Source organism: Crinia signifera, chromosome 2, assembly GCF_055691185.1.
Source record: "Crinia signifera chromosome 2, ASM5569118v1, whole genome shotgun sequence".
Taxonomy (NCBI): domain Eukaryota; kingdom Metazoa; phylum Chordata; class Amphibia; order Anura; family Myobatrachidae; genus Crinia; species Crinia signifera.
Genome location: NC_139218.1, coordinates 36,325,058 through 36,350,917, shown reverse-complemented (window position 1 = coordinate 36,350,917; position 25,860 = coordinate 36,325,058). Strand labels below are relative to the sequence as shown.

At 44.6% G+C, this 25,860-nt stretch overlaps 1 protein-coding gene across 3 annotated transcripts in view; it reads right to left on the bottom strand.

Moving 5' to 3' along the window:
- SAMSN1 (SAM domain, SH3 domain and nuclear localization signals 1) overlaps nucleotides 1-25,860 on the bottom strand; it is a 94,819-nt gene that overhangs the window by 5,405 nt on the left and 63,554 nt on the right. For all 3 annotated transcript variants that reach the window (XM_083171900.1, XM_083171901.1, XM_083171902.1), the window contains 6 exons: nucleotides 11,857-11,925; nucleotides 8,550-8,699; nucleotides 7,738-7,873; nucleotides 4,944-5,095; nucleotides 4,210-4,416; nucleotides 3,049-3,199 (listed from right to left, as the gene is read on the bottom strand). In XM_083171900.1, the coding sequence (XP_083028026.1) occupies nucleotides 3,049-3,199; nucleotides 4,210-4,416; nucleotides 4,944-5,095; nucleotides 7,738-7,873; nucleotides 8,550-8,699; nucleotides 11,857-11,925 (865 nt within the window). The remainder of the gene's footprint in view (nucleotides 1-3,048; nucleotides 3,200-4,209; nucleotides 4,417-4,943; nucleotides 5,096-7,737; nucleotides 7,874-8,549; nucleotides 8,700-11,856; nucleotides 11,926-25,860) is intronic.

The following is a 25,860-nucleotide window of genomic DNA, read 5'->3' as shown; positions in this document are numbered from 1 at the left end:
ACCTTAAAGCATGGTCTTACTGGGCAGCTGCTCTAGGGCCCCACAATTCGAGCTGGGGTTTGCTGGTGGCTCCGGAGTTTCTTGTGAGGCTAATAGAGATTGCTGCCCGGCTGCTTTGATTATAAATGACACTTAGTGGCTGTAACCATGCTAATTGATTGAAGTTTACTTAAGTATGGGCCCCAGTACATTGCTTTGTCTGGGCCCCAAAAAGACAGCCTGGCAGCAGGTATAGAGAGTATCACTGCTTGTCACTCAAAGTGGGGTCTTTTGTAGGTGATCTATCTCCCTAATCAGGCAGAGGATATCGCCTCCCCCTTCTCGCCCCCCAAACAGCAGCAGACTGTCAATCACTGATGCCGTCCTGCCTCTGACATCGCAGGATCCATTCTTGCACACTCAGGTGGGGTCCTGTGCAAAATACTGAACATTGGTACTTTGCACATGAGAAGGGGTCATTCAGCAAGCATACCTGAATGACCCCCACTGTTCCTCTAAATACTTTTTAAACTATATACTGAGTACATTTACCTTATACAAAACTAGCAAACAATTAACTAGGGGGGGGAGGGGGGGGGGCTAAACTTGTTTTTAATCTCCAACTCTCAATGTTATATCAGTTGTGGTTTTTTAAGAACCGTCCATGGATTTGTCACCACAGGGGGCGCTATTTAGGAGCCCATGGCTAAGGTATCATGTAAAAAAAAATGAAATCCTTTTTTTTTTTTTTACTTTTTGTATATTACTTTTACATTTCAGTGTATTGGTTGCTAGAAATGCAAGTATTACTTTATAACAAAAGATTGTAAAAAAAACCTGACATTTTGGTGTCTAAATCTGCACCTCTGATCCTGTAAATCTTTCTAATGCCACTCGTCAGTCCTAACATTAACTTCCATAGGATTACCCAAATCTCCTATGTGGCACTGACCTATAAAGGACTAATCCTGTTTGTATTTTCAAAGTCAAGTGCTAGCTTTGGGCACCGCTGTGAATGGAACACCTGAGGATTACGGTACATGTTAAAAATGCTACTATTTCATGTTTGAGTCATTATTGGTTACTGAGAGCTTATGAAAGTTCTCCAAATCCCTACATACGAAGTGTGTGTTGGGTAACACTTGGCAATGACAATTAAAATAGATGGAATGCCTTGAAGATTGTATGAAGGTCGCTGGGATTAGGGAGGGCTTCTATCAAAGGAAAAAGAAGCATAAAACCGTAAAGTTTAACTAAGGGTAAGTAAAAGGTAAATACATTTTTGGCTAGCATGATGTCATGTTAATCCTGAACTTTATTCTATGCGGCACAGATGTTTCCTCACTGAGGTGTGTAGGATAACGGGCATGCAATATCTGGCTTGCTTAAAGTTCCTAGCGCACAGCGCCGCTGATGTACAATACATTCATGTATATAGTAATTTAATTGCATATTAACTGATCATGGCCGTGATTCTGGATGACTGTATAAACTGTGAAGCTTGCAGTTTACCGAAACCCAGAGGGCCTGCCCCCCCACTCCACCCGCAGCCCCCACCGTATCCCCTCGCAACCAGCTAATGATTTCTCCAGCCTTCGCAAATATAAGTTAGTGGAGACTGACTTATATTTGCAGGCAGCGAGACTAAGACAGGGCAGGCGGCTGACGTCATGTGATATCGCGGCTGTGCAAAGGGGCAGTTTCAGACCTGCGAGCCGATGTTTAAGTGTACACATCAGCTTGCATGGCAGTGCAGGGATTCTGGCGGCGGCGGTGGGGCTTGCGCCCGGTGGGGCAGTGCTTGCTAGGCAGCGAATATATGCAAATTTAGGAAAGGGGAAGTGATTGTGATGGCGCTGCACCAGTTTTAACATAGATGGCTTGAATACTTAGCTCAAGTCTTGATGCTGTAGCTTCTGGTCTTAATATGTGTTCCATAGATTTGTCCTCATTGAGTATGTGAAAACAAGAAAATCGGGGAAGAAATATTAGGGTAATTTCTTCAAGGCGAAAAAAATTTTATTTGTCCCAGATGAATTGAGGTTCCTACCTCACTTACACAATTTTGTAGTGAGGGAAAACCTATCTGGGTTTCTTTAATTTTCACTTTGGTGGGAGGTATTAGTTTCTGCTTTTCGGCCTACCTCACTTACATGCATTCATGCTATAACATTCATATCATGGTATCTTTAGATGGCGTACCAGTACTCACTGTAATCTTTGAAGAGAAACGTCCATAAAGGTATCTTTTTCTTTATAAAAAAGGTAGGAGGACTTGCTTTTTACCTCTCTTTTTGCTGGAGGAACCTGGTATCGTGACGCACTTCAGGAGCAAGGTAGGACCCAATTTTTTATTTAAGTGCAGTTTGTAGAATCGTTCTGCAGCACTGCACTTGGACCTAGCCAGCTCCAGGGGACGCGAATCGACCCTCATATTTTATGCAACAAATATTTTTCAATGTATGTCAAATAAAACCCTTTTTATAAAGACAAAGATACCTTTATGGACGTTTCTCTTCAAAGATTATCGTGAGTACTGGTACGCCATCTAAAGATACCATGATATGAATGTTATAGCATGAATGCATGTAAGTGAGGTACGCTGAAAAGCAGAAACTAATAACCTCCCACCAAACGGAAAATTAAAGAAACCCGGATTGGTTTTCCCTCACTGCAAAATTGTGTAAGTGAGGTAGGAACCTCAATTCATCTGGGACAAAGAAACATTTTTTCACCTTGAAGAATTGACCATAATACTTCTTCCCCGATTTTCTTTTCACATACTCAATGAGGACAAATCTATGAAACACAGATTAAGACCAGAAGCTACAGCATCAAGACTTAAGCTAAGTATTCAAGCCATCTATGTTTAAACTGGTGCAGCGTCATCGCAATCACTTCCCCTTTCCTAAATTTGCACTAAATATTTTGGGACTTTAAGGAATAGTCCCTCCTTGTGATAGTGAGGCAGCACAGCATCAAGAGCAGCGCCCAGAATCTTGCCAGGTGCAGGACTGAATTACCCCCAAAGTACAGTATGGCAGTGCGAGAGAATGAAGTGAAACTCACAGTCAGGATCTTGTAAGTTCTCTATGGCAACCAGTAACCTCATTCTTTCCTCAGGGTTTGTGATATTAAGCTCACAGAGATGACTCTCTTTTATGTCCTTTAGGTCTTCCAATGTTTCATATCCATTCAGCAATAGGCTTGACATGTAATCCTGTGAGATAAAAAGTCTTTAATAAATATATTATCCAAGGACTCGCTGCAAACTAGCGACACAATTCATCGGCATGGCAGAAATACCGAACCTTACCATCTAACTCAGATGCAGTCAGCATTAATAAAACCTTTGTTTTTTTGTCATACCACTGTTGTTGTTTTTTTAACTATATGAAATTATATTAGTCATTATGATTATAGTACATTACATGGTACAGTAGCCTCTAACGAGTGGACAGTTGGAGAAGGTGTCTATAGCAACCGATTACCGGCAGCAAGTATGCCCTGCATTTTTAAAGCAGCAAACATTTAAAAGGCTTTCATCCATTTAAATCAGTGGTTCCGAACCTGGGGTACTTGTACCCCTGGGGGTACCCTGCAGACCGGTTGGGGGTACTTGAAAATAATATTGGTAATAGAGGAAGAAGAAGTCTCCCATTGCCATGGAGATGAACCACGCCATGTCAATTCCGGTTCCGTCTGCAGCGTCATCAGCGTCACCTTGTGCTTTTGCCCGACCAGCAATGCACTGGGAACTACCCACGCTGCCCTCAGACATCAGTGATCATCTGCCCCGCACTGGCATGGGTGGAGAAAGCAGCAGCATTAATCCTACAAGCGTTAGCGGGAACCCCTGAGACAGTACACATCCAGCGGCCAGACACAGAGGGACCCGATTCCTGACCGCACACTACTCCTCCGCTACTCCTTGATATTAGGATATGCATAAAGGACACACATACCGCTCACTTCCACTCCACTTGTAAGTACTGTGGATATTTCGTATTGAGAGGAGGGGGTACTCATAAATGAAAAACCTAATCAAGGGGTACGGGAGAGAAAAAAGGTTGGCAACCACTGGCAACTTTAAAAATAAAGACAGACTTAACGGACTGCCCGGCTATTGCGTAAACCCTGATGTGTGTTTGCATCTTGATATCGTTAGTGTCTTTCAATGCTAATTTATGCATGGGTGAGTGGGCTCCTATAGGACAGGAAGTCACTTACCTGCAGATTGAACCTTTCCAGGAGTTCCAGCAGTGTTTTTGGCCTTGGACGTTTACTTCTTCTTCTCACTATCCTCTTTGTGGGGAGGATTTCCTCTTCAGAAATGATGTCTACATATATAAACTTAAAGTTCCCAACTTTGTTATTCAGCATGCCTGTCCAGATGCCCATGGGGGTCTTGTAGATGATGTCTATGATGTCTCCTTTCTGAAGGCACATAAAGTTAGTATCAGAATTATTTTGAAGCACAAGTCACCGAAATGATGACTTGTTTCCTATTACAGTGCCCCCCCCCCCCCCCCCCCCAAAAAAAAAGTTACATAAATCGAAGGAAAGAAATGCATGGAGAGCTGTACAGTGTAACTGCCATAATACCCACGGACATAACTACCGGTTGCCTAGAGTGGCACTCACCGGGAGCAGCAGTCCAGATGAGGCTCCTGGGGAGTCTGTGGCCTTCTGCCCCCATCTTCCCTATAGCCTGGGGGAGCTGGAGATTTGAACACACACACTTATTGTTCATTCCAACTTCTCCCCCTTCCTCTATAATGACAAAATAAATCCCCTGGCCTCATCTGGACATCAGCCTAGCGCTGGGCTGCCATGCAAGTGAGCATGCTGTGCCACTATCTGCAAGTGCCACCCCTTGGCACGTGCGTCACATGCCTAGTGGAAAATCCACCACTAAGTACAGGCAGGAATTAGGCATCTTTAATATGCACATAGTGAATTACCTTGATTTTGAGTGACTCTGTGTCATACGGACTAGGAATAAAGTCAGTATGGACTTTCGCTCGGCCACAAAATGGTCCGGTATAGGGCATGTCGTCATCAAATCGGAAACTATCCCTGTTGCTGGTTCCATCGGAGCAACTGGTAATGCCACCTAAAAAATAAAGTGTTCTTCTAAATATTCATTCTTCTGTTTTTACAATGGCAAAATAATTTTGTAATCTTCACCGATTACATTGATTTCAATGAATTTAAGTGGCATTATGGGTAAACTACAGATTTAACCCCCTTTGCTGGGCTGGACAAGCCTACCAGGGCTGGTTTAGTCCACCCCAGAAATTCTCACCACTTAAGAAACATCTAGTCTTCTGCAGCAGCTCCTGCACCCCTGGGGCTGCTGCTGCTGCTGACGTCGTCCGTTCGGGTGCTTGAGGAAGTTCGGGGCCACTCCGGCATTCGGGTGCCCGGGGAGTGATTGGCGACGGGGTGAGCGATGGGTGGGCAGAGGATGCAACGGGGGTGGTGATGCTACCAAATGGTGGTGCACCACTGGGGGCACCACTGGTGCACACCTACTTACCAGTGGCATGCCTGAAAATTTTCCAGGACAGACTGCGCTGGCAGTGCAGCTCAGCCCGGTATACCACAGGAGGGGTAAAATGGTAGATAATATTAACATTTCTGTGTACAGCACCAGTATATTCCATTGCACTTTGCAGTTGGAATCAAGCACAGTAATAATAACAGAGACTGGGTAATAAGAATTCTAGACTTAGTGGGGGGTATTTAATCTCCCGCCAATATTTGGGGGAAATAGCGGCGGGGCCCTATTCAATGCTGTATTCCCCGACAGCATTGAACAGGGATCTCGGCAGAACGTGCACGTTTTTACAAGCAGTCGGCCCGTTCTGCCGAGAACGGACGGGAATTGTCGAGCTCCCGGCCGCAGCTCGACAATTTACGGACGTTTCTCTCAGCCACGACATCCTTTTCAGCGCTTGACAGGTGGGACATTGAATCCCGCCTGCGAAATCACCGTCAAGCAAGCCGAGAACGGGACAAGGTCACGGCTGTCGGGTCAGCCCGACAGTTGTGACACTGGATTGAATATCCCCCATAGAAGTAGAAGGGACCTGTTTGCAAACTTAGAGGCTCATTTATCAAAAAGTGATTCAACTTTTTGAAAAATTATGCTTCAGTTATTTAGCTCCCAACTGCTGTGTGTTTAAAAAAATGCCATCAGGAAGCTGATTGGCTGGAGCACCTTTATCATATACAACAATTATTTATCATTCACAACCTTTTTTTTTTCACTCATTGATGAATTAGGGCCTTACGGTCTGTAGGGCTAAAAAATAACTAAAACTGTTCTTATAACAATATAATAATACCAGGGAACTGTGAGTGGCTTTGTTCTAAATTGGAATGAATGCAGCTCCCACAGCTTTACTATGGATTGGCCCCATAATGCCATCTTTAGCCCAGGGTTATCCTAAAGTATAGTCACACTGGGCAGCAAGGGCAAGGTGCGGCCCTTTGGAGACTAGCAACATGTTATACTTCCTCATAGGAGAAGCTGTGGATTGTGACCAATGTTTGCTGAGTGGTTAGTACTAATGACAAGACTTTCTATTGGAAGTTCTACCTGCCAGTCATAGACACTACAGGAAGTCCCATTTGGAGGTGTTTCCTCCCTCTGAAGTTGCCAATCCTCCCTCTGAAACTGCCAATCACTGCCTAATCCTCAACCCTAGCCACCTTCTATGGACTGCAGAAGCCATTCTTTTGTGCATGTATTTTTAGCGCTACTTCACATTCGCCAGGCCTGGCGTCTACATTGTACAGGTGACAGAACCCACCTAACGTTAAGAGCCAGGCGGTGGGGACAAGGAGGCAGAAATTTGCCAGCATAGCCATGGCAGGCCCCCTCCTCCACCCATGTAGTACATACCCTCGGCTCCAACGTGGCCCATTCCATTATGTTCAAAATACTGTTTCTGGACTTCCTTACCAGTGGCAGTTGCAGAGGTGGGGCTGCAGCACAGTCCAATATTCAAAAAGGGGAGCCACACCTAATGCCACCCCAAACATCACTGTCCTGGTCTCACTGGCAGTTGATGTAACCCTCCTCTTTGAATTTTGGACTGTGCTGGAGTCCAACCTCTGAAACTGCCACAGGCAGGGAAGTCCAGGAACAGAGCATTTTGGACCTAATGGAATGGGTCATGTTGGGAGGTATATTAGTAGCAGCAGCTAGTCGACGCATAACGAACTCCTGTTATCTATGTGTCGACAATGCATTTCATCCGCGGGAGATGAGCACTTTGTACACATTCTGGGAGTGTTTTGGCTCACAATACAGCCAATACTGACCTTAGAACATTGTGAATCTTAATAACAGAGGAAGGACACACATTTATTGTTCTGACAATTGACATATGTTTTTAATGTAGAAAGTGTACTGAACGCCAAACACTTTGCTGCACAAAGAAATGTCAATTATAAATTGCATTTAGTGCTCTGCAAAAAATATAAAATTCTTCACTTTTCAAAGGCAATTGTAAAGGCTCTGGGAAAAAAGCGTTTAACGCCCATGAATTACATTTCTCTGCATCAAGTTGCTGCCACCTTACTTGTACTAAATGAGATTATTCTGATCTTGGATAGATACCAAGATCTACAATCTGTCGCTGGTGGAGTCTCACAAGACATTTGTAAGATAAAACATGCATAATAACACCTAGATATGACTTATTTGATGGGTCCCCAACTGAAAGCATTTTTATGGATACTTACTAGATGAACTCTGACCGCTGTTGAGACTGTAAAGACTTTCTACGGATTCGCTAGCTCTGAGCGTGACTTTCTCAGTGGCGCCTCCACCCGTGGGGTCAGAGTCTCTGGAAGAAAAAACCCCATCGCCATCTTCACTCTAAATAAAAAAAGATAATAGACGGTAATAAAATGACAGTTTAGCAAGTGATTTATTTGTGATAGCCCTCAATGGATCCCACCTCGGCAATTGCCATAAACTTTGTAGCTACAAAGTGTTAAATAATAATTGGTCACAAAAATGTAATGGAGGATCATTTAAGCAAGACTTTGACAAGGTGAAGATATTCATTGTTTTATTTCCCATTGCATTATTGTTTGGTAAAATCTAGAAATGAGGGGCCAGATGTAATAGTGGCGGCTGAACTCTGACTTTTTTTTAAAGGGAGCAGTCACTTACAGGGCAAAATCATGTTTTGTAAATGGTTGCCCCTTTAAAAAAAAGTCCAAGTTTAGCCAGTATCCTTCATGGCCACTGAACGCGGAGGCTATTAGATCTGGTTCGAGATCTGAAAGATCTAGTAGACCATTATCAGCTTTTGGCAGCCATTTTGTTCTACTACAATATTACGGTAGCTGTCATTTGTCTTTGTAACGTTATAAAGTTATAGTTTGAAAGTTATTTATCACAGGGCATGCCAACCTCCTTTATCATAATCTATTAATTAGCTTTTATTTCTGTTGTGCCACAAGGGCTCTGTAGTGCCATACATAGTGGGTAAAACCTACAACAAAGTTACATAAAATGCAAAATGAATAAAGAATCATATTTTTACCTCAGACAGAGCCTTGACGTACTTCTTCCCCATTTTTTTCCGCATAGTCAGAGATATGGCTTTCATCTTCTTAGTTAGACTTCCTGAATTATTTGTCATCTTGTCGCCATCTGTAGCTCCTCCCTCGCACACGCTCTCTGTGTCATAAATCTGTGTAAGTACAAAATGTTTCAAACAAAGTAGCTGGGGGGGGGGGGGGGTTTAATCAGGCCTTCTGAAGAGTACAAGTGGAAGTTTTTATAGGCAGAGCCAGACCTTGGTATAGGCAAACTAAGGGGCCTAGGGCCGGCTCACCTTGACAGCGGGCAGAGGCAGGACTGGTATGGGTGTCACATGTATAAGGTAAAGGGGTATTACTGTGTGGCATAACATGAATAATGGGCACTACATTTCATGTAATATGAATAAGGGACACTGCTGTGTGATATAAAATATGGGGGTATTGCTGGCACAATGCACCAAAATGTCTAGTTACTGCTCTGTGGATGAGAATTCCTAGGGGTGATGGGTCTGTGCAGGGAAAGGGGTGCGGTGTCAGAACTAGCCGTGGTGCTAGGGAGCACCAGCCAAAATCCTGCCTAGGGTATTAAATTGGTTAGGGCCAGGGTATAGGGTATTGTTGTATTTGAATATTATCATCAGTTTGGCATCCTCCTATGATTGCAATAATACACTCCATATAGGAAAACCACAACAACTGCCTCCCCAAACACTGAAAAAACATCGCCGTCCGCGACTCTCTGCCAGATGGTGTTGTTGCTCAGCTAGAATTGTGAACTGTGCTGCAACTAGCACTGGCACAGAGACCAGTAATAGAGCATTGTGGCGGTACAAATATTTAGCAACGGAATGTTGCCTTATCAGTTCCATCGACATGCCCAATCTGAACTTAGCCTACATGAGATTGCAACATTACCAAGCAGTAACGCCCTTTGCTTTCTATTTGCATATGACATAGGCCGCTGCCTCCTCTAGCATCCTCAAAAACTGTCTGCTGTATGGGGGCAGACATTTTGTGATGGCCTGTTTTCATTAGCAGCAGAAGCCAGGAGGGGAGCCGGGAACGCAGACAAGTAAATCTGCGAGTCCCGGCCACAGACGCGACAGGTCCTGGCAGGTGGCAGCAGCATTACAATAGCCCTGCAGACCCTCGGTGCCCACACTTACATAATGCCTCCCCACCACCTTGGGGTCTGCGAGGTTACTGTCTTCCATACTTATCTCTCTGATGTTGTACAAGTTACCGGGAAAATGGCACGGAACCATTTTCCCAGCGATTGCATATATGCAGTAGACAGATCACAGGGAAAATGAAGGTCTCATCATTTTCCTGTTGAACTGTGCATGTGCTGTAGCCTCTGGCACAGCTCCAGAATCTTGTGCCATGTTCTAGAGAAAAGGACAACCAGAGGGAGACTCCAAAATGGGCCCATCTCTTGTTTAATTTGCTTCTGGTATCGGGAGTGGCCGTGCACGGAAATAAACGTCCCCTGAAAATGTTCCCTGCCCCCTCTTGTCTCATCTGTGCATTGCGTCCTAAAACGAGGTACACCGTTGTGTCTACTACTTCACCATGAACACCCAAGGGGTTCTCTTAGATTAGATTACATAGACGTTCTCAAGCTATGAATAGACTTGCATATAACACTACTGGCAATTACTTTGATGTGGTGGCCATCAAGAATGATTCAATATCGCCGGCCGCTGAGAGCCAGCATCAAACCGAAGGGAGGGAGGGTATGGCGGGAGGACAGCGCGAGGACGCTGTGTGGGGGGAGGGAGGGTGGTGCATAGAGCAGCATGTATCTGCCTTCGATCTTCCAAATAGACTTGTCAGGCAAGTCTATTTCTGCTTTTAATCCCGGAACCGTGGGGCCACGCATTGGGATCAAATCTGCATCGAAGGCAGTTAATACGCTTCGATTCAGGGTCATTTTCTATTTGATTTCAATTTGATGTTACTTCTGTAAGCAAAATCGAAAATGACCCTGCACCGAAGCGTGTGTATGGGGCATAACAGTGATATTGCAAGTTGTCCAATGGGTCCATCAGTGACGTTATACTTGTTATTTTCTATTTAATGCAATCTATATTATTTGGTATGTATGTTTTTTTTTTTCCATGATATGATGGGGATGCTCTTATGAAACCTACATTGACTACAGGTACTTCCACTTTAGTTGACCTTTGAGGTGAAGTCACTACAATATATATGTAACCTCACCAAAAACCTTCTGTATGGAAATAGCCTGCGCTTAACCATTGCTTCCCTCTTAAGTTGCTGTATTCATCACAATGTTCAGCAGAAAGACATTTTCAGGAAGAGCCTGAGGGCCAGTAGACGGATACGAAATGCTGAGACTCCCTGCTGATGCCTTCAACATGACAGTTATACTTTCATCCATCTCTCCTCTCCTCGCTTATCGTACAGCTGGCGAGCTAGACAGTAATTACCATTGGTGACTCAAATAAATGAAACGAGACAGTGGGAGAGTATCAAACCATCTAAAGAGTGGAGTCGTTGCCCATAGCAACCTATCAACATCTGCAGTACCTATCATGTTTTTAAAATGTACTTGATAAATGGTAATGAAAAGCTGAGCGGTCGCTATGGGCAACTCTTTAGAAGGTACACCCCCCCCCCCCCATAGTCACATTGGACCTTATTCTGGTATATTCACAAGGTTCCAAATTCGCAGCCTTGCGAGTCTCCCAGACGCCGCCCTGCAAAAGTAGGTCCGCCCGCCTCCCTCCCACACCACGTTCGTACGCACTGGCTGCGGATGGATGTCTAACAAACATCCATTCGCAGGCCAGAGGGAAGCTCCCACATCATGCGATGGTCGCTGATCAATGAATGATGTGGTGAGTGCACGCATATATCAAAATGACTCTCAGGTCACTTAGATATGCGTGTACACTCGAGAGGAAATGGCGGGCAGGTCACATCCGGTGATGTCAGCTTCCCGCCCCCAGCACCCACATCACCGGGTGATTCCCATGGAAACGGCCAGCGTTTTCATGAGAATGCCCATAAAACGATGGGCGTTCCAATGGGCATGACCGTCCGTGGCCGCCCCACGCCCCCTGCCTTGGGTGCATGCACCAGGCGAATGCACATGTGCAGAAATGCGGCTGAGCATACGCCGAACATCGTTACCCATGCGAACGAACAGTTCATGCGAACAGACCACAATAACCCCCATTGTATTTTCCTAAAATCAGTTGGATTCATTTGTATTGTTGCATCGTATTGGTGCCGATGCATAATTTATGTAGTGTGATACAGGCCCAGCAGGGAACAGACCTCATTATCTTCTGGCTTGGATACAGAAGGTTTCTTGAACCGGTCAAAGGCTCCAAAACTGGTGTTGCGCTGTAAAGAGAGAACGGATGTCATATGAAACAAGAGGCTACACCGACAGAGAAGGGAAAATAATATAAAGATATAACAAAGGCAGATGCAGAAGATATTGGGGCTTATTCCGATGTGGTTGAAGTTGCTATCGCTGCTGCTTACATAGAAGCAGCATTGATAGCACTAACAGTGTAAAGCAGCAGGGGGTATCATGCCAGCTGCATGCATTACTGACCTGATCTGTGCCCTATTACACAGTATTGGATAATCTTCAGCTGAATGCATGTCCCGTGGGTTGCACAAGCCAGCTGCTGCCTACAGGTCTGGGAGCCTCCATCATCTTATGTAGACCCCGTACTCTTTCCACCCCGACAATTGTGGCGACATGCTGGGTACTCCCAATCAAATGGGCTGGTGATGCAGGTGCTGTCCGCCCACTTCCTGCACAGGGCGCTTGCAGATCTGAGACTCCACAGAGGTGTCTCAGATCTGCGAGGGCTAAAGAAATCATTTGAATGATTTTTTCCCCGCACCCAAGGCTGTGAATGGATGATTTTTCAAATCATCCATTCGCAGCTGTGCGGGGAATCACAGCGTGTGGGGGGGGGGGGCAGCCATCCCTGCGAGCGGCATTTAGTCCACACGCAACACTGCGAAATGTGCAGTGTTGCATGTGGCCCAGACAAAGGTCCTAGGTCCGTAATGCTCACATTAACATGCTTCAAATAACATTTGTACCGCTATGAGCAGTACACATGCTATCCAATTTAAGGACACTTTACCTCCAGTCTGAATGACTGAAACTCTTAAAAAAGGAAAAGTGTAGGTGTAATGACCAATCAGAATCTAGATACAATTTATTTAGAACACTGTAGAAAATAATAGTTAGAATCTTATTAATTGCTACAATTTTTTTTTTCATTTTAGATGTATTAGAACAAAGGGAAAACAATTTCTGGAAAATGTCAAAAGTATTCTAAATTTAAATGTTAAACAGAATTAGGTGAAAGTTAAATGTATGTATGTATGTATGTATGTATGTATGTATGGTACATACAGTTGTGCTCATAAGTTTACATAACCTAGCAGAATTTGTGATTTTCTGGCCATTTGTCAGAGAATATGAAGGGTAACTCACAAACCTTTCTTTCACTCATGGTTAGTGGTTGGGTGAAGCCATTTATTGTCAAACAACTGTGTTTACTCTTTTTAAAACATAATAACAACAGAAACTACCCAAATGACCCTAATCAAAAGTTTACATAACCCACTTCTTAATACCGTGTATTGCCCCCTTTAACATCAAGTACAGCTTGAAGTCTTTCGTGGTAGTTGTAGATGAGGCTCATTATTTTCTCAGATGGTAAAGCTGCCCATTCTTCTTGGAAAAAAGCCTCCAGTTCCTGTAAATTCTTGGGCTGTCTTGCATGAACTGCACATTTAAGATCTCCCCAGAGTGGCTCAATGATATTGAGGTCAGGAGACTGAGGGCGGTATTCAATGTCAGGGTCACGGCAGTCGAGCTTGCTCGACCGCCGTGACCCAGTCCCGTTCTCGGTCAGCTCGACCGAGAACACGCAGGTGGGATTCAATGTCCCGCCTGCCGGGGAGCGAAAAGGAGGCGTGGCCGCGAGTTGCGGCCGGGAAGAGGTGAGCTGCAGCCGGCAGCTCGTCACTTCCCGGCTGTTCTCGGCAGAACGAGCCCGACAGCTTGTGATGACGGGCTCGTTCTGCCGAGATACCCTGCTCAATGCTGTCGGAGAAGACAGCATTGAATAGGGCCCGGCGGGCATCTCCCCGGTGGGAGGTGCTCGCCGGAGATTGAATATCCCCCTGAGATGGCCACTCCAGAACCTTCACTTTATTCTGCTGTAGCCAATGACAGGTCGATTTGGCCTTGTGTTTTGGATCGTTGTCATGTTGGAACGTCCAAGTAATTTCCCTCCAGTATTTTCTGATAACATGCTGCATTCATCTTGCTATCAATTTTGACCAAGTTTCCAGTGCCTTTGTAGCTCACACATCCCCAAAACATCAGTGATCCACCTCCGTGTTTCACAGTAGGAATGGTGTATCTTTCATCATAGGCCTTGTTGACTCCTCTCCAAATGTAACATTTATAGTTCAATTTTGGTCTCATCAATCCAAATGACTTTGTTCCAGAAGTTTTGAGGCTTGTCTCTGTGCTGTAGTAATGACTTTCTGGCGACTCGACCATGCAGCCCATTTTTCTTCAAATGCCTCCTTGAAAAAACCACACCACTTTTTTCAGAGAGTCCTGTATTTTAGGTGAAGTTATTTGTGAATTTTTCTTTGCATCCAGAACAATTTTTCTGAAATTTTTGTTGGACTACCTGACCGTGATTTGGTTTCCACAGAATCCCTCATTTTCCACTTCTAAAGTTTAAACACTGCTGATTGGCATTCTCAATTGCTTGGATATCTGTTTTATACAGTTCAATTACCTTTTCCCACAGATTCTTTCACAATTCTTTTGCTTTCCCCATGACTCAGAATCCAGACATGTCAGTGCAGCACTGGATGAAAGATGCAAGGGTCTTTCAGGAGAACAGAAACTCACTGAACTTTTATACACACACTGATTACAAGCAAACAGATCACAGGTGAGGATGGTTACCTTTAGCTGCCATTTAAACATTGGTCCAAGTACAGATCTCTGGGGTACTCCACTGGTAACATTTCCCTGCAGTGAATGCACTCTATTTGCTACAACTCTGTTTTCTATCTTAGGTCAGGAGACTGAGGGCGGTATTTCAATGCCATGCTTTCAAGTTTATTTAACATCTTTCGATGTGGGCCAGCGTCAACAGCTTTACTAAAGTCTATATAAGCTATATTTATGCCCCCCTTTTTAACTATTACTTTAGTCACCCAGTCTAAAAAGTCGATATGATTTTTTTGACATCATTTCCCCTCTTTAAGTCCATATTGCTTGGGATCCTGTAAATTGCTGGATTCAATTTCCTTACTACTTACAGTATGTAAGGCTCAAAAGTCAGTAGTTGCATGACTTAATTCCACTTTTTTCCTTAATTCCACTTTTGTGCAGTGGGACACCGTTTGGTCCTTTCCAGTCCTCTGGAATGACTTCTGTAGCTAGTGCCTGGTTGAAAAATTCTGTTAATGGTGCTGCCAGCTCTTTTGATATTCTTGGATGTATCCAATCTAGCACTATCAATTTATCCACTTTCAATTTTGAGAGTTCTGTTAGGACTTGCATTTATACAGGTACAGATGACCTTCTGCTCTGTAAATGTACTTGTTTCTACCTAATTTTTCTAAATATACATGCAAATTAACTGGACAATTCCTCTCTCTCTTTCAGTAGTGGACACTGAGCATAGATTTATATATATGTCAGCCTTGTCACTGTTGTATGTCTCTTGACTGCCATCCTAGACACTGACAACCTATGGACCGGATACTGTGCATGTGTGTATTTTCATTAGAAGAACACTGAACTTGCACTTGTTTTCCCTTAGGATATCCAGTATCTACACTGCAGTATATATCATACAGCAAACTACTGCATCCCCTCATGTTGACCTTTTCCCCTTATGTTGACCTTTTCACACTTCAACCTTTTGCATGAATTGACCCTTTACTTCAGGGTTGCCGACTTCTCAGCTGCCCTCTCCGGCAGACCGCAGCCAGCTACAGGAAATAGGGGTGGGGCCTGCGACAGTGACATGGAAGGGGCAAGACCATGGGCGGAGCTACCCAAATCATATTTGGGGCGTGGCCATTACACTTCTTGAAAATCCTTCCTCTCCCCTCTCCTTGCTGCTGCAGCTAAAAATAATTGTTACTTTCCCCCCTGCCCCCTCCCCACAGCTTCATTATTGTTCCTTTCCACGTTGCTTCATAAAGTTTTTTTAGGAAGCAGTGGGGAGGGGGAAGAGGAACCATTTTAATGAAGCAAAAGAGGAGCAGGGGGAGAGGAACAATTTTTATGAAGCTGCATTTCTGCTGCAGCAATGTGGAGGGGTAGAGAGACTGAGGAACGGTTTCAAAGAAGGAGCGGAGGAGGAGGGAAATAATTTTTAAGTAGCAGCTGTTTATTATATTACAAATGGCTACCGCTTACTTTTCTCTCCATGCTGCCGCTGTGTAGTACATAGCTGCTACCCACAGAGCTCCAAGGAGACTTTTAAATAATAGGACAGCAACATCATGACGGGGTACATCGTGACGTTGTGCATGTAGAACCCGACACTTTGTGACTAAGGACAAAACCATGTGCACTGCAGGGGGGCAGATGTAAAATGTGCAGAGAGAATTAGATTTGGGTGAGTTATTTTGTTTCTGTGCAGGGTAAATACTGACTGCTTTATTTTACACTGCAATATAGATCTCACTTTGAAGTAAAACCCCACCCAAATCTAATTCTTCTCTCTGCACAGGTTACATCTGCCCCACCTGCAGTGCACATGGTTTTGTCCATCTAAGAAGGATTTTGTCAGAAAGAGACTGAACTAGAATAAGGCCCTATGTGTGCTTAGCGCCCCTCCCCCCGTCCAAGTCGACCCATCGACTGGATACCGAAATGTACCATAACTACTCAGTTAACGTTTTATTTTGTATTTATTTTGCCATTATGTCAGACAGTCGGACCCTGGAGTTGCAAAACAAAAGCTTAAAGCTGGCACGCGGCGATGCAAAGGGGCCTAATCTGAACTCATTATCTTTAACACTGTCAGACTCGCTTCTTATTCTCTTCCTGATGGCCTCGGAAAAGATTGAAGTATCATTTGATGTGTCAGCAAGCCATCACACTTGGCAAACATCTCAAGAAACAGGGCTGGGAAAAAAAACACGGGAGCCTCTTGTTCTGGGATTAGAATCTCACCATCGTCGGATATTGCAGCAGGTTCTAAGACACAAAAAAACAGCACCAGCCTCTGTATCAGAGGTCTCGAACAAAGTAAAAAAAAAAGAAAAAAGGCCACTACCAGATTAGTTTATTTGATGTATCACTTTGATTCATCTAGTTAATGATCAGAGCAGAACACAGCCCTTGGCGCTGTTTTGTTTCTGCAAGCCTCCCTCCAGCTACGTCCTGCCATTAATTCACTGGCATGTGCCAACTCAGCATATCAAGGTCATTCTTGTCTTTCAAGGGGAACCTTTGGAGACATAATAAAACTGACAGAAAGTTCTTTTTTTTTTTGCATGCTTTATGTTTTCGGAGTTCAACGGTAGCAGTTAATATCAGTAAGCTTATAGACTTTGTGATCCTTCTGCTTCCAGATTTTTTTTTTTCCTATATATTTTTTTTCTTTTTGGAAGATACATTTTTTGAAGATAAAATAGTGACAGATTTATGCGACGTTGCTAGGAAATATGTAATCTGCAATAAGTTTCAAGTGCACAATGTCTTTTTTTTTTCTCAAAATCCCACTTTGCTGCCCTTGCAGATTGAAATTATTAAATTGTTTACTCGTATAGGGTTTTTTTATGCATTGCTGAGCAAACTGATAAAATACATCTAACTTACTGTATTCTATAAATGCTTTAGCGTAATAATGGAATCAAATAGGGAATCGATCGTCAGTTTGTGCTGTTTTTGCACCAGGCGCCACAAGCTCTGATTTTTTTTATTTTAAACTGCTATCTGATATTCAGACCTGCTCGGTAGACTGCATGTGCCGATGGAGCGCCTCTCTTTGTTGCAGGTCCTAGCGATTCTATCGCCGATCATCAGGTCCCGCCTTCAGACAGAAGGGGGCTTGTGCGCGCACGAGATGCTCGATGCCCATTCCGTCTGAACCCACCTCCGCCTCCCTGCCGCTCCCCCGTCGATGCCCGGGCTGCAGCCCCCGGCACCCACACACACACACACACACAACCCTGCCCGTCTCCCTGAAGACGGGCAAGGATTTCCGCCATCCGCCGCCGAGAGATGGAGCGCCGCTCTGCCAGCTCTCGCCAGCAGACGGGATTTGCTGAAAGTTGGCGCTGAACAAGGGGCGCTCCATCTGTATTCACTGCCTAACATAAAAAAAAGCCTATACCATCTTACACTTCCGCTCACATGTGCCCACATAGAAGAGAAATTATTCAATCGTTACTCACCCTCAAATGATTTCTCCTCTCTTCGCAGATAAAAGTAAGACGGGACATATAGAGCATACACACGGGGAGATATGCACTATTTTTCTATTCGATTTTGCTTATAGAAGCAAAATCAAATAGAAAATCGGTACTTGTTTCCTAGCACGGCACCCACGATTTTAATTGTATGACATCGGGTCTGAAAAATCGGTCAGATCGCATCGTATGCGACCAAATCGCATGCAATGCGACCGACCCGATTTTTACATTGGATCCAATGTTAAATTGTACCTGACACCCGATTTTACATTGGATCCAATGTTAAATGCCCCCCAGACCCGATTTTTAATTGCATACCCACCCTAATGGTTAACTATGATGTCAAATGCCCCCTCATTGTTAACGCTACGCCACCATGAACGCCAACCCGAAGCGTGGCGAGCGCAGCGAGCCCGCGAGGGGCGGCGGTATGCGTCCTCCGACCTTTTCATACCCCCACTATCCACGTCGGCGTGGAGTTGAGAATAGAAAGTGTGGCGAGCGCAGCGAGCCCGCGAGGGGCGGCGGTATGCGTCCTCCGACCTTTTCATACCCCCACTATCCACGTCGGCGTGGAGTTGATTTTACATAGTGTGGCGAGCGCAGCGAGCCACCGAGCCTGAAGCGTGGCGAGCGTAGCATTACGTGTGAAGTAATCCGCGTCCGATCCCCACACTATATAAAATCAACTCCATGCCGACGTGGATAGTGGGGGTATGAAAAGGTCGGAGGACGCATACCGCCGCCGCTCGCCACGCTTCGGGTTGGCATTCATGGTGGCGTGGCGTTAACAATGAGGGGGCATTTTACATCATAATTAACCATCAGGGTGGGTATACAATTAAAAATCGGGTCTGGGGGGCATTTAACATTGGATCCAATGTAAAATCGGGTGTCAGGTACAATTTAACATTGGGTCCAATGGCAAAATCGGGTTGGTCGCGTCGCATTGCATCGCATGGTATGCCATAATAATGGCATACCATGCGACCGATTTTTTTATTGTACGGGAAACATCTTTGAAGGTAAAAAAAATCGCCGGGCGCCGTGCCAGGAAACAAGTACCAGAAAATCATATGGTTTTTCTACATTCGATGCAGAGTTGATCCCAATGCGCGCTCCTGTCTAGTGTAAATCAAATAGAAGAATAGTCTTGGCAGCCAAGTCTATATAGTGCAAATCTAATGTGTTCACTGCAGCATTCGATTCGATGTCCCATCTCCTGCCTGAAGCCAGCGTTGATCTAATAGCAAATCGAATGGAGAAATCGAATAGAAACAACTTCAGAGCAGGTTGAATAGTACATACCTAATAGAAATCGAATCGAAAATGGAATCGAACCGCATGCATGCACCATTTTTTTTAATCCTGGCCGTTCTTGTGCAAGTTGAGGGTGGGCTCTGATGACATCATGTGACATCATCCAGCCACCAAAACCAGACAGGGGCACGCCTGAGTTCACTAGGGTCCGCCCAGCGTTTCTATAGCCGTTTTTGTGGGAACGCTAAAGAAACGCTGGGCGGACCAAAGGGACCACCTCCTGCCTGTCAATCATTTCACGAAAAGCCATGAAAAACTTGGCGAAGGCGTTCGCTCCGGGGGTTTGCGCATGCACACACCCCCACCATCGGAGACAGGGCCGAATTTGCTGCTCAACAAGCATGTCTGTATTCCTTCTTTGGTATATTGTTTTGCTTTCTTGTCATGTGATCCATTGCTACTTATGCATTTTACTTTGCTCCAAATTGACTGCCAATGAAGATATATCGGTAATGATGCCATTTTTATGCTCATGCTTCACTGTTTCAGGGCTTGGTTACACAAATTCACATCAGCCATGCAGAGGTGGCTGAACAAACCCTTAGGTGTTCATGTTGGAAATGATGTGTTGCTGTTGGTTTATTGAAAGATAAACAGCTGTACTCACTGTTACATGTACACAGGTGATGGGGCGTAGAGTGTACAAATGCTCATCTTTGCTGCATTACGTATGCACAGCATAGCCCAGTGATTCCCAAACTGTGCGCCGTGGCTCCCTGGGGTGCCTCGGGAAACACTTGCAGGAGGGCCACAGTTGGTGGTCCAGGACCAATTCAAAATTTTTATGATCAATTATTTATGGACAAAACCAAGGCTGGTGGCTGCCAATCATAAAATATGTGTACAAACAGAAGCAAATCATGCCCTTTACCATATAACTAGTGTGGCCAATCCCGGGATCGGGATCGGCGGGATCCCGGGATTTGGCCTAAAAAAGTCCGGGATTTCAATCCCGGGATTGGAGAATCCAATCCCGGGATTTCGGGATTAGACTGCGCATGCGCAGTCTAATGCCGGGCAGAGTCTGAGCACTCGCTCAGACGCTGCCCGGCTGTTCCCGTAACCTGACCCGGCGTGCGGCCTGCGTAGCGTGACAGTAGAGGTCACGCTGCGCAGGCCACACGTCACCAGTGACCGCCTGCCCGCCTACCCGCCTCTTCTCCGCCGCCCGCCAGCACGCCGGCCTGACTCTGCCCGCCTGCCCGCCTCTTCTCCGCCGCCCGCTGTCTTCTATGGAGGTGCACTTGCCGGGAGGCACCGTGCACCTCCAAACCCACTCCCGGCCGCCTGCCCGCACCCTAATGTAAGTAGATGTGCGGGTCGGCCGGGGTGGGCAGTATGCTAAAAATGTTTTTTTTTTGGTGGGGATGCCAATCCCGGGATCCCGGGAATCCCGGGATTGAGCATTTTTCAATCCCGGATCCCGGGATTGAAAAAATGCCCCGGGATTGGCATCCCTACATATAACTGAACCTAAGAATCACATATAAACACAATCTACTTAATGTATATATTTTCTGGGGCCTAGGGGTGCCATTGGAAAATTATGATACTCTAGGGCGCCGTGATTCAAAAAAGATTGGGAACCCCTGGCATAGCCATTGCAGCATTAATATATGCATGCCCATATGTGGGCAAACTGGTCGCTGAGCATGGCTACATTGGTATACTGCAAACAGGCATTGGTGCGTGGATACTGGAACAATTTTAATTGCAAATATTAACCAGGTCTCTCATACTGTATGTGATAAGCAGGATATTTCTACCTTCCACCATGCTACCTTCCACCATGCCATATACAGTTTCAAAATGGCTTCAAACATGCTCAGTAGAGGTTTTGGTGGCCATCTTGGTATAGAACATGAAGTCTCTCTGGAGAACAGGAAGTTAGCACAGTAAAGCACTCCTCATTTAACAGGCCACTCCCTTCTCTCTCCCCAATTACCTCCATCTCTCTAAGCTGTGTCATTCAAAATGTTATTGAAGATAGAGAAAATACGTGTTTCCTAGCACGGCGCCCACAATATTCAGTCGCATGGCATTTGCGATTTTAAATTGTATAAGCCCCCTAGTGGGTTTATTCAATGTTAAATGTCCCCCAAATACGATTTTAAATTGTATAAGCACCGTAATGGGTGCTCACAATGTTAAATGCACCCCCACGCCACCCCCACTTTGAACGTGAACCCGAAGCGTGGCGCGCCCAGCGAGCCTGCGAGGGGCGGTGGTATGCGTCCTCCGACCTTTTCATACCCCCACTATCCACGCCAGCGTGGAGATGATTTTATATAGTGTGGTGAGCGCAGCAAGCCACCGAGCCCGAAGCGTGGCGAGCACACGCGTATTACTTTACATGTATTCCGTGTCCCCGCTGCGCTCGGCACGCCTCGGGCTCGGTGGCTCGCCACACTATCTAAAATCAACCCCACGCCAACGTGGATGGTGGGGGTATGAAAAGGTCGGAGGATGTGTACCGCCGCCCCTCGCCACGCTTCGGGTTGGCGTTGATAGTGGGGGTGTCGTGGGGGTGCTTTTAACATTGTAAGCACCCATTACGGTGATTATACAATTAATAATCTTACAGGGGGGCCATTTAACATTGTAAGCCATTTAACATTGTAAACATTAGGGTGCTTATACAATTTAAAATCGCATCGCATTGTATGCCATATACAATGGTATACAATTTTAAATTGTATACCATCGGGTGCCCATCACATCGCATACCATTGTATGGCTTATGGTATGCGATGCTATGGGCGCCGTGCTAGGAAAAAGTACCATATAGTACAGTACATTAACATGGTCTTCTTTACCCTTAAATTTTTGGGAAAAATAAAAATAACTAAAAATAATTGTTAATTTTTTATGTGCATTCGTACTGTTGCCTCCCAGATGCTACCCTGAAAAACCCAATGCCCAAGCAGGTGGGCTGCACTGCCGATGGTAAAGGAGCCCACTAAGGTACCCCCAGGGCATACCCGTGCCCTAAATAGTCAAGAACTGCAATATTAATATAGTATTTGTAGGAAATAATGGGGTAAATTTACTTAGATTGGAGTTCTATTGAAGGTGGGATGTTGCCCATAGCAACCAATTAGATTCGATCTATTATCTTCTAGAAAGTGCAATGGAAAACATAGAATCTGATTGGTTGCTATGGGCAACATACTGTACCATCTTCAATTGAACTCTCATCTTAATAAATGTACCCCAATGATTGGATAATGGATATTAACCCCTTCCAGCCGCAGCCAGTTTTTGCCTTCCTGACAGAGCCCTTTTTTTCAAATCTGACATGTATCACTTAAGTGGGGATAACTTTTTTTCGCTTTTACTTATCCCAGTGATTTTGAGATTGTTTTCTCGTGACACATTGTACTTCAAATTAGTGGTAAATTTGGGTCGATACAGTCTGTGTTTTTTGTGAAAAATACCAAAATGTCGTAAAAAAATGGAAAATTTTGCAATTTTCAAAATGTTAAATTTTCTGCTTGTGAGACAAATAATCATACCACTCAAAATAGTTAATAACTAACATAGACCATATGTCTACTTTATGTTGCCATCATTATTTCAACCTCCTTTTAATTTTTTTGGACACTAGGAGGCTTAAAATATGAATAGCAAATTCTCAAATTTTCAAGAAAATTTCAAACACTGATTTTTTTAGGGACCAGTTCAGTTCTGATGTGACTTTGAGGGACTTGTATGTGAGACACCCCCATAAATGATGCCATTTCAAAAACTGCACCCCTCACAGTATTCAAAACAGCATTTTGGAAGTTTGTTAACCCTTTAGGTGTTTCACAGGAATTAAAACAAATTGTAGGTGAAATTTCAAAATTTCATTTTTTTTGCAGATTTTCAATTTTAATACATTTTTCTAAGGAACACCGTAGATTTTACTAGAGAAATGTGATTAAAAATTGATTCCCCCAATTCTTTTGTTTTCATAAATATCCTATATGTGGCCCTAGTGTGCACGTTGACCAAACCACAGGCTTCATAATAGAAGGAGCACCTACTTGATTTTGGAGCCTCCTTTTTATGAGATTATTTTTTAGGCACCATGTAGGTTTCTAGGCACCATAAGATGCTAAAAGTTAGGAACCCCCCCACAAGTGACCCCATTTTGCAAACTACACCCCTCAGGGAATTCATCTAGGGGTATAGTGTACATTTCAAACCCCCAGGGGTTTCACCAATTTTGATACAACTGGGCTGTGCAAATGAAAAATTACATTTTTTTACACAAAAATGCAGTTCTGGCTCAAAATTTTTCATTTTCATAAGGTATGAAGGAGAAAAAGCACCCCAAAATCTGTGCCCCAATTTCTCCCGAGTATGGCAATGCCTCACATGTGACAAAAAAATACCAGTTGGGTGCATGGCAGGACTCAGAAGGGAAGGAGTGATTTTGGGATTTTGCGGCTCAGATTCTGGTGGAATGAATGGTGGGTGCTATGTGGCATTAGCAAGACCCCCGAAGCACGGTGAAATGATGAACCTAATAATCCATAGATGTGTGGTACATTTTAAAACACTCCTTTATACATAGGCCGGGTTTGTCGGGGCAAGTGTCACACTGGAAAATAGTTTGCTTTCTTATTCCCTTTTTATAGCAAACTTTGCACCTTTTTTGTGTCCTGCCCTTTTTTCCAGTGGAGGGGATTTCATCAGGAAAATGCTGCCCTGGTACAATACGGGGGCCAGTACTAGAAGTACTGGGGCCCTCTGCCTGCTGGTTCCCAAATATTAGGCTCTTTATGACTTCCTCTTGAAAGTGCATAAATGTCCCCCTCTGGCTGGTAGAACGGAATAGCACGTAAGCGTTAAACAGTGCCATCTGGATGATATACACGGCCAGCTTCTTGTACCAGATTTTTGTTTTCCGCAGGGCACTGTACGGCTCCAGTACCTGATCTGAAAGATCCACTCCGCCCATGTACTTATTGTAATCCAGGATACAATTAGGTTTTGAGGTGTGGGTACTGGTACCTCGTACAGGGACGGAGGTGGTACTGTCTCCGTGAATTGTTGTCAGTATAAGGACATTCCTCTTGTCCTTATATTTGACCAACAACATATTTTCGGTGGATTGTGCCCTGCTTTCACCCCTTCTCATTACTTGGGCAATGTGCGTTTTTGGGAGGCCTCTTTGGTTCTTGCGCACAGTACCGCAAGCTGCTGTACCTCTTGAACCAAGGGCCTTAAACAGGGGGATGCTAGTGTAAAAGTTATCCACATAGAGGTGATAACCTTTATCCAGGAAGGGGTGCACTAAATCCCAGACAATTTTTCCACTAACACCTACGAGGGAGGGGGGGCATTCTGGCGGTTCAATTCTTGAATCCTTCCCTTCATATACCCTAAACCTGTGAGTGTACCCTGAGGTGCTTTCACACAGCTTATACATTTTTATGCCATACCTTGCCCTCTTATTGGGAAGGTACTGGCGGAATTTAACCCTTCCTTTAAAATGTATAAGGGACTCGTCTATGCAAATGAATTTATCTGGGATGTACATCTCTTCAAATTTGGCACTGAAATGATCAATGACCGGCCTGACTTTGAATAGCCGGTCAAAGGTGGGATCATCTCTGGGTGGGCACTGTGCATTATCGTTGTAATGCAAAAATTTAAGGATTAACTCAAAACGAGTCCGGGTCATGGCCATACGGTAAAGTGGGGTGCTGTACAGAACATCTGTACTCCAATATTGCCTAATTTCTGGCTTTTTTACTATGCCCATATGAAACACCAGACCCCAAAACGTCATCATCTCTACTGCATCTACAGGGGTCCACCTAGCAAATGATGACGTGGGGTTTTGAGCAATAAACTGCTGGGCATATAAATTAGTTTGGTCCACCATTAAATTTATAAAATCATCAGAGAAAAATAATTTGAAAAAGTCAATTTCTCTGAGACCTGTGGAATCAAATTGGATTCCTGGGATGGCCAAAAACTCAGGAACCTGGGGCTCAAAATTGTCTGGTGGTGGGGTCCATACGAGATCAATTATTGGGGGGGGTCTCAGCTGCTCTATGGGGGCGTCTTTGAGGGGGTCCCTCATCACTAGAGGAGGAAGAGGAGCTTAAGATGAATCCTTCAAATTCCCCGCTTGCCTCACTGGCTGTGTCAAAGTCAGAGGCAAGCATGGCATATGCCTCCTCCGCTGAATACATTCTTCTGGATGACTGGGATGACATTTGGGATGACATTTGGGATGCCATTTTTATTTTTGTGTTTCTGGTAGTGAAATGTTTCAACACGTGTATAGTGTAGGGGGGGTACAAACTTTATTTCAACCCGGGGGGGTATGTAGTGTGTAGTGTGTATGTAGTGAAAAAAAAAAAAAAAAAAAAAGGTCCTGCGCCAAAAATTGAGCACAGATGTTGGTCAGTAACGTCCGTCACTGAACAGCGCTCAAAGGCAACAAGAATTTGATCAAAAAAAAAAAAAAAAATAGATCAACCCTGTGCCGAAAAAGCTGATCAGTGATGTACGTCACTG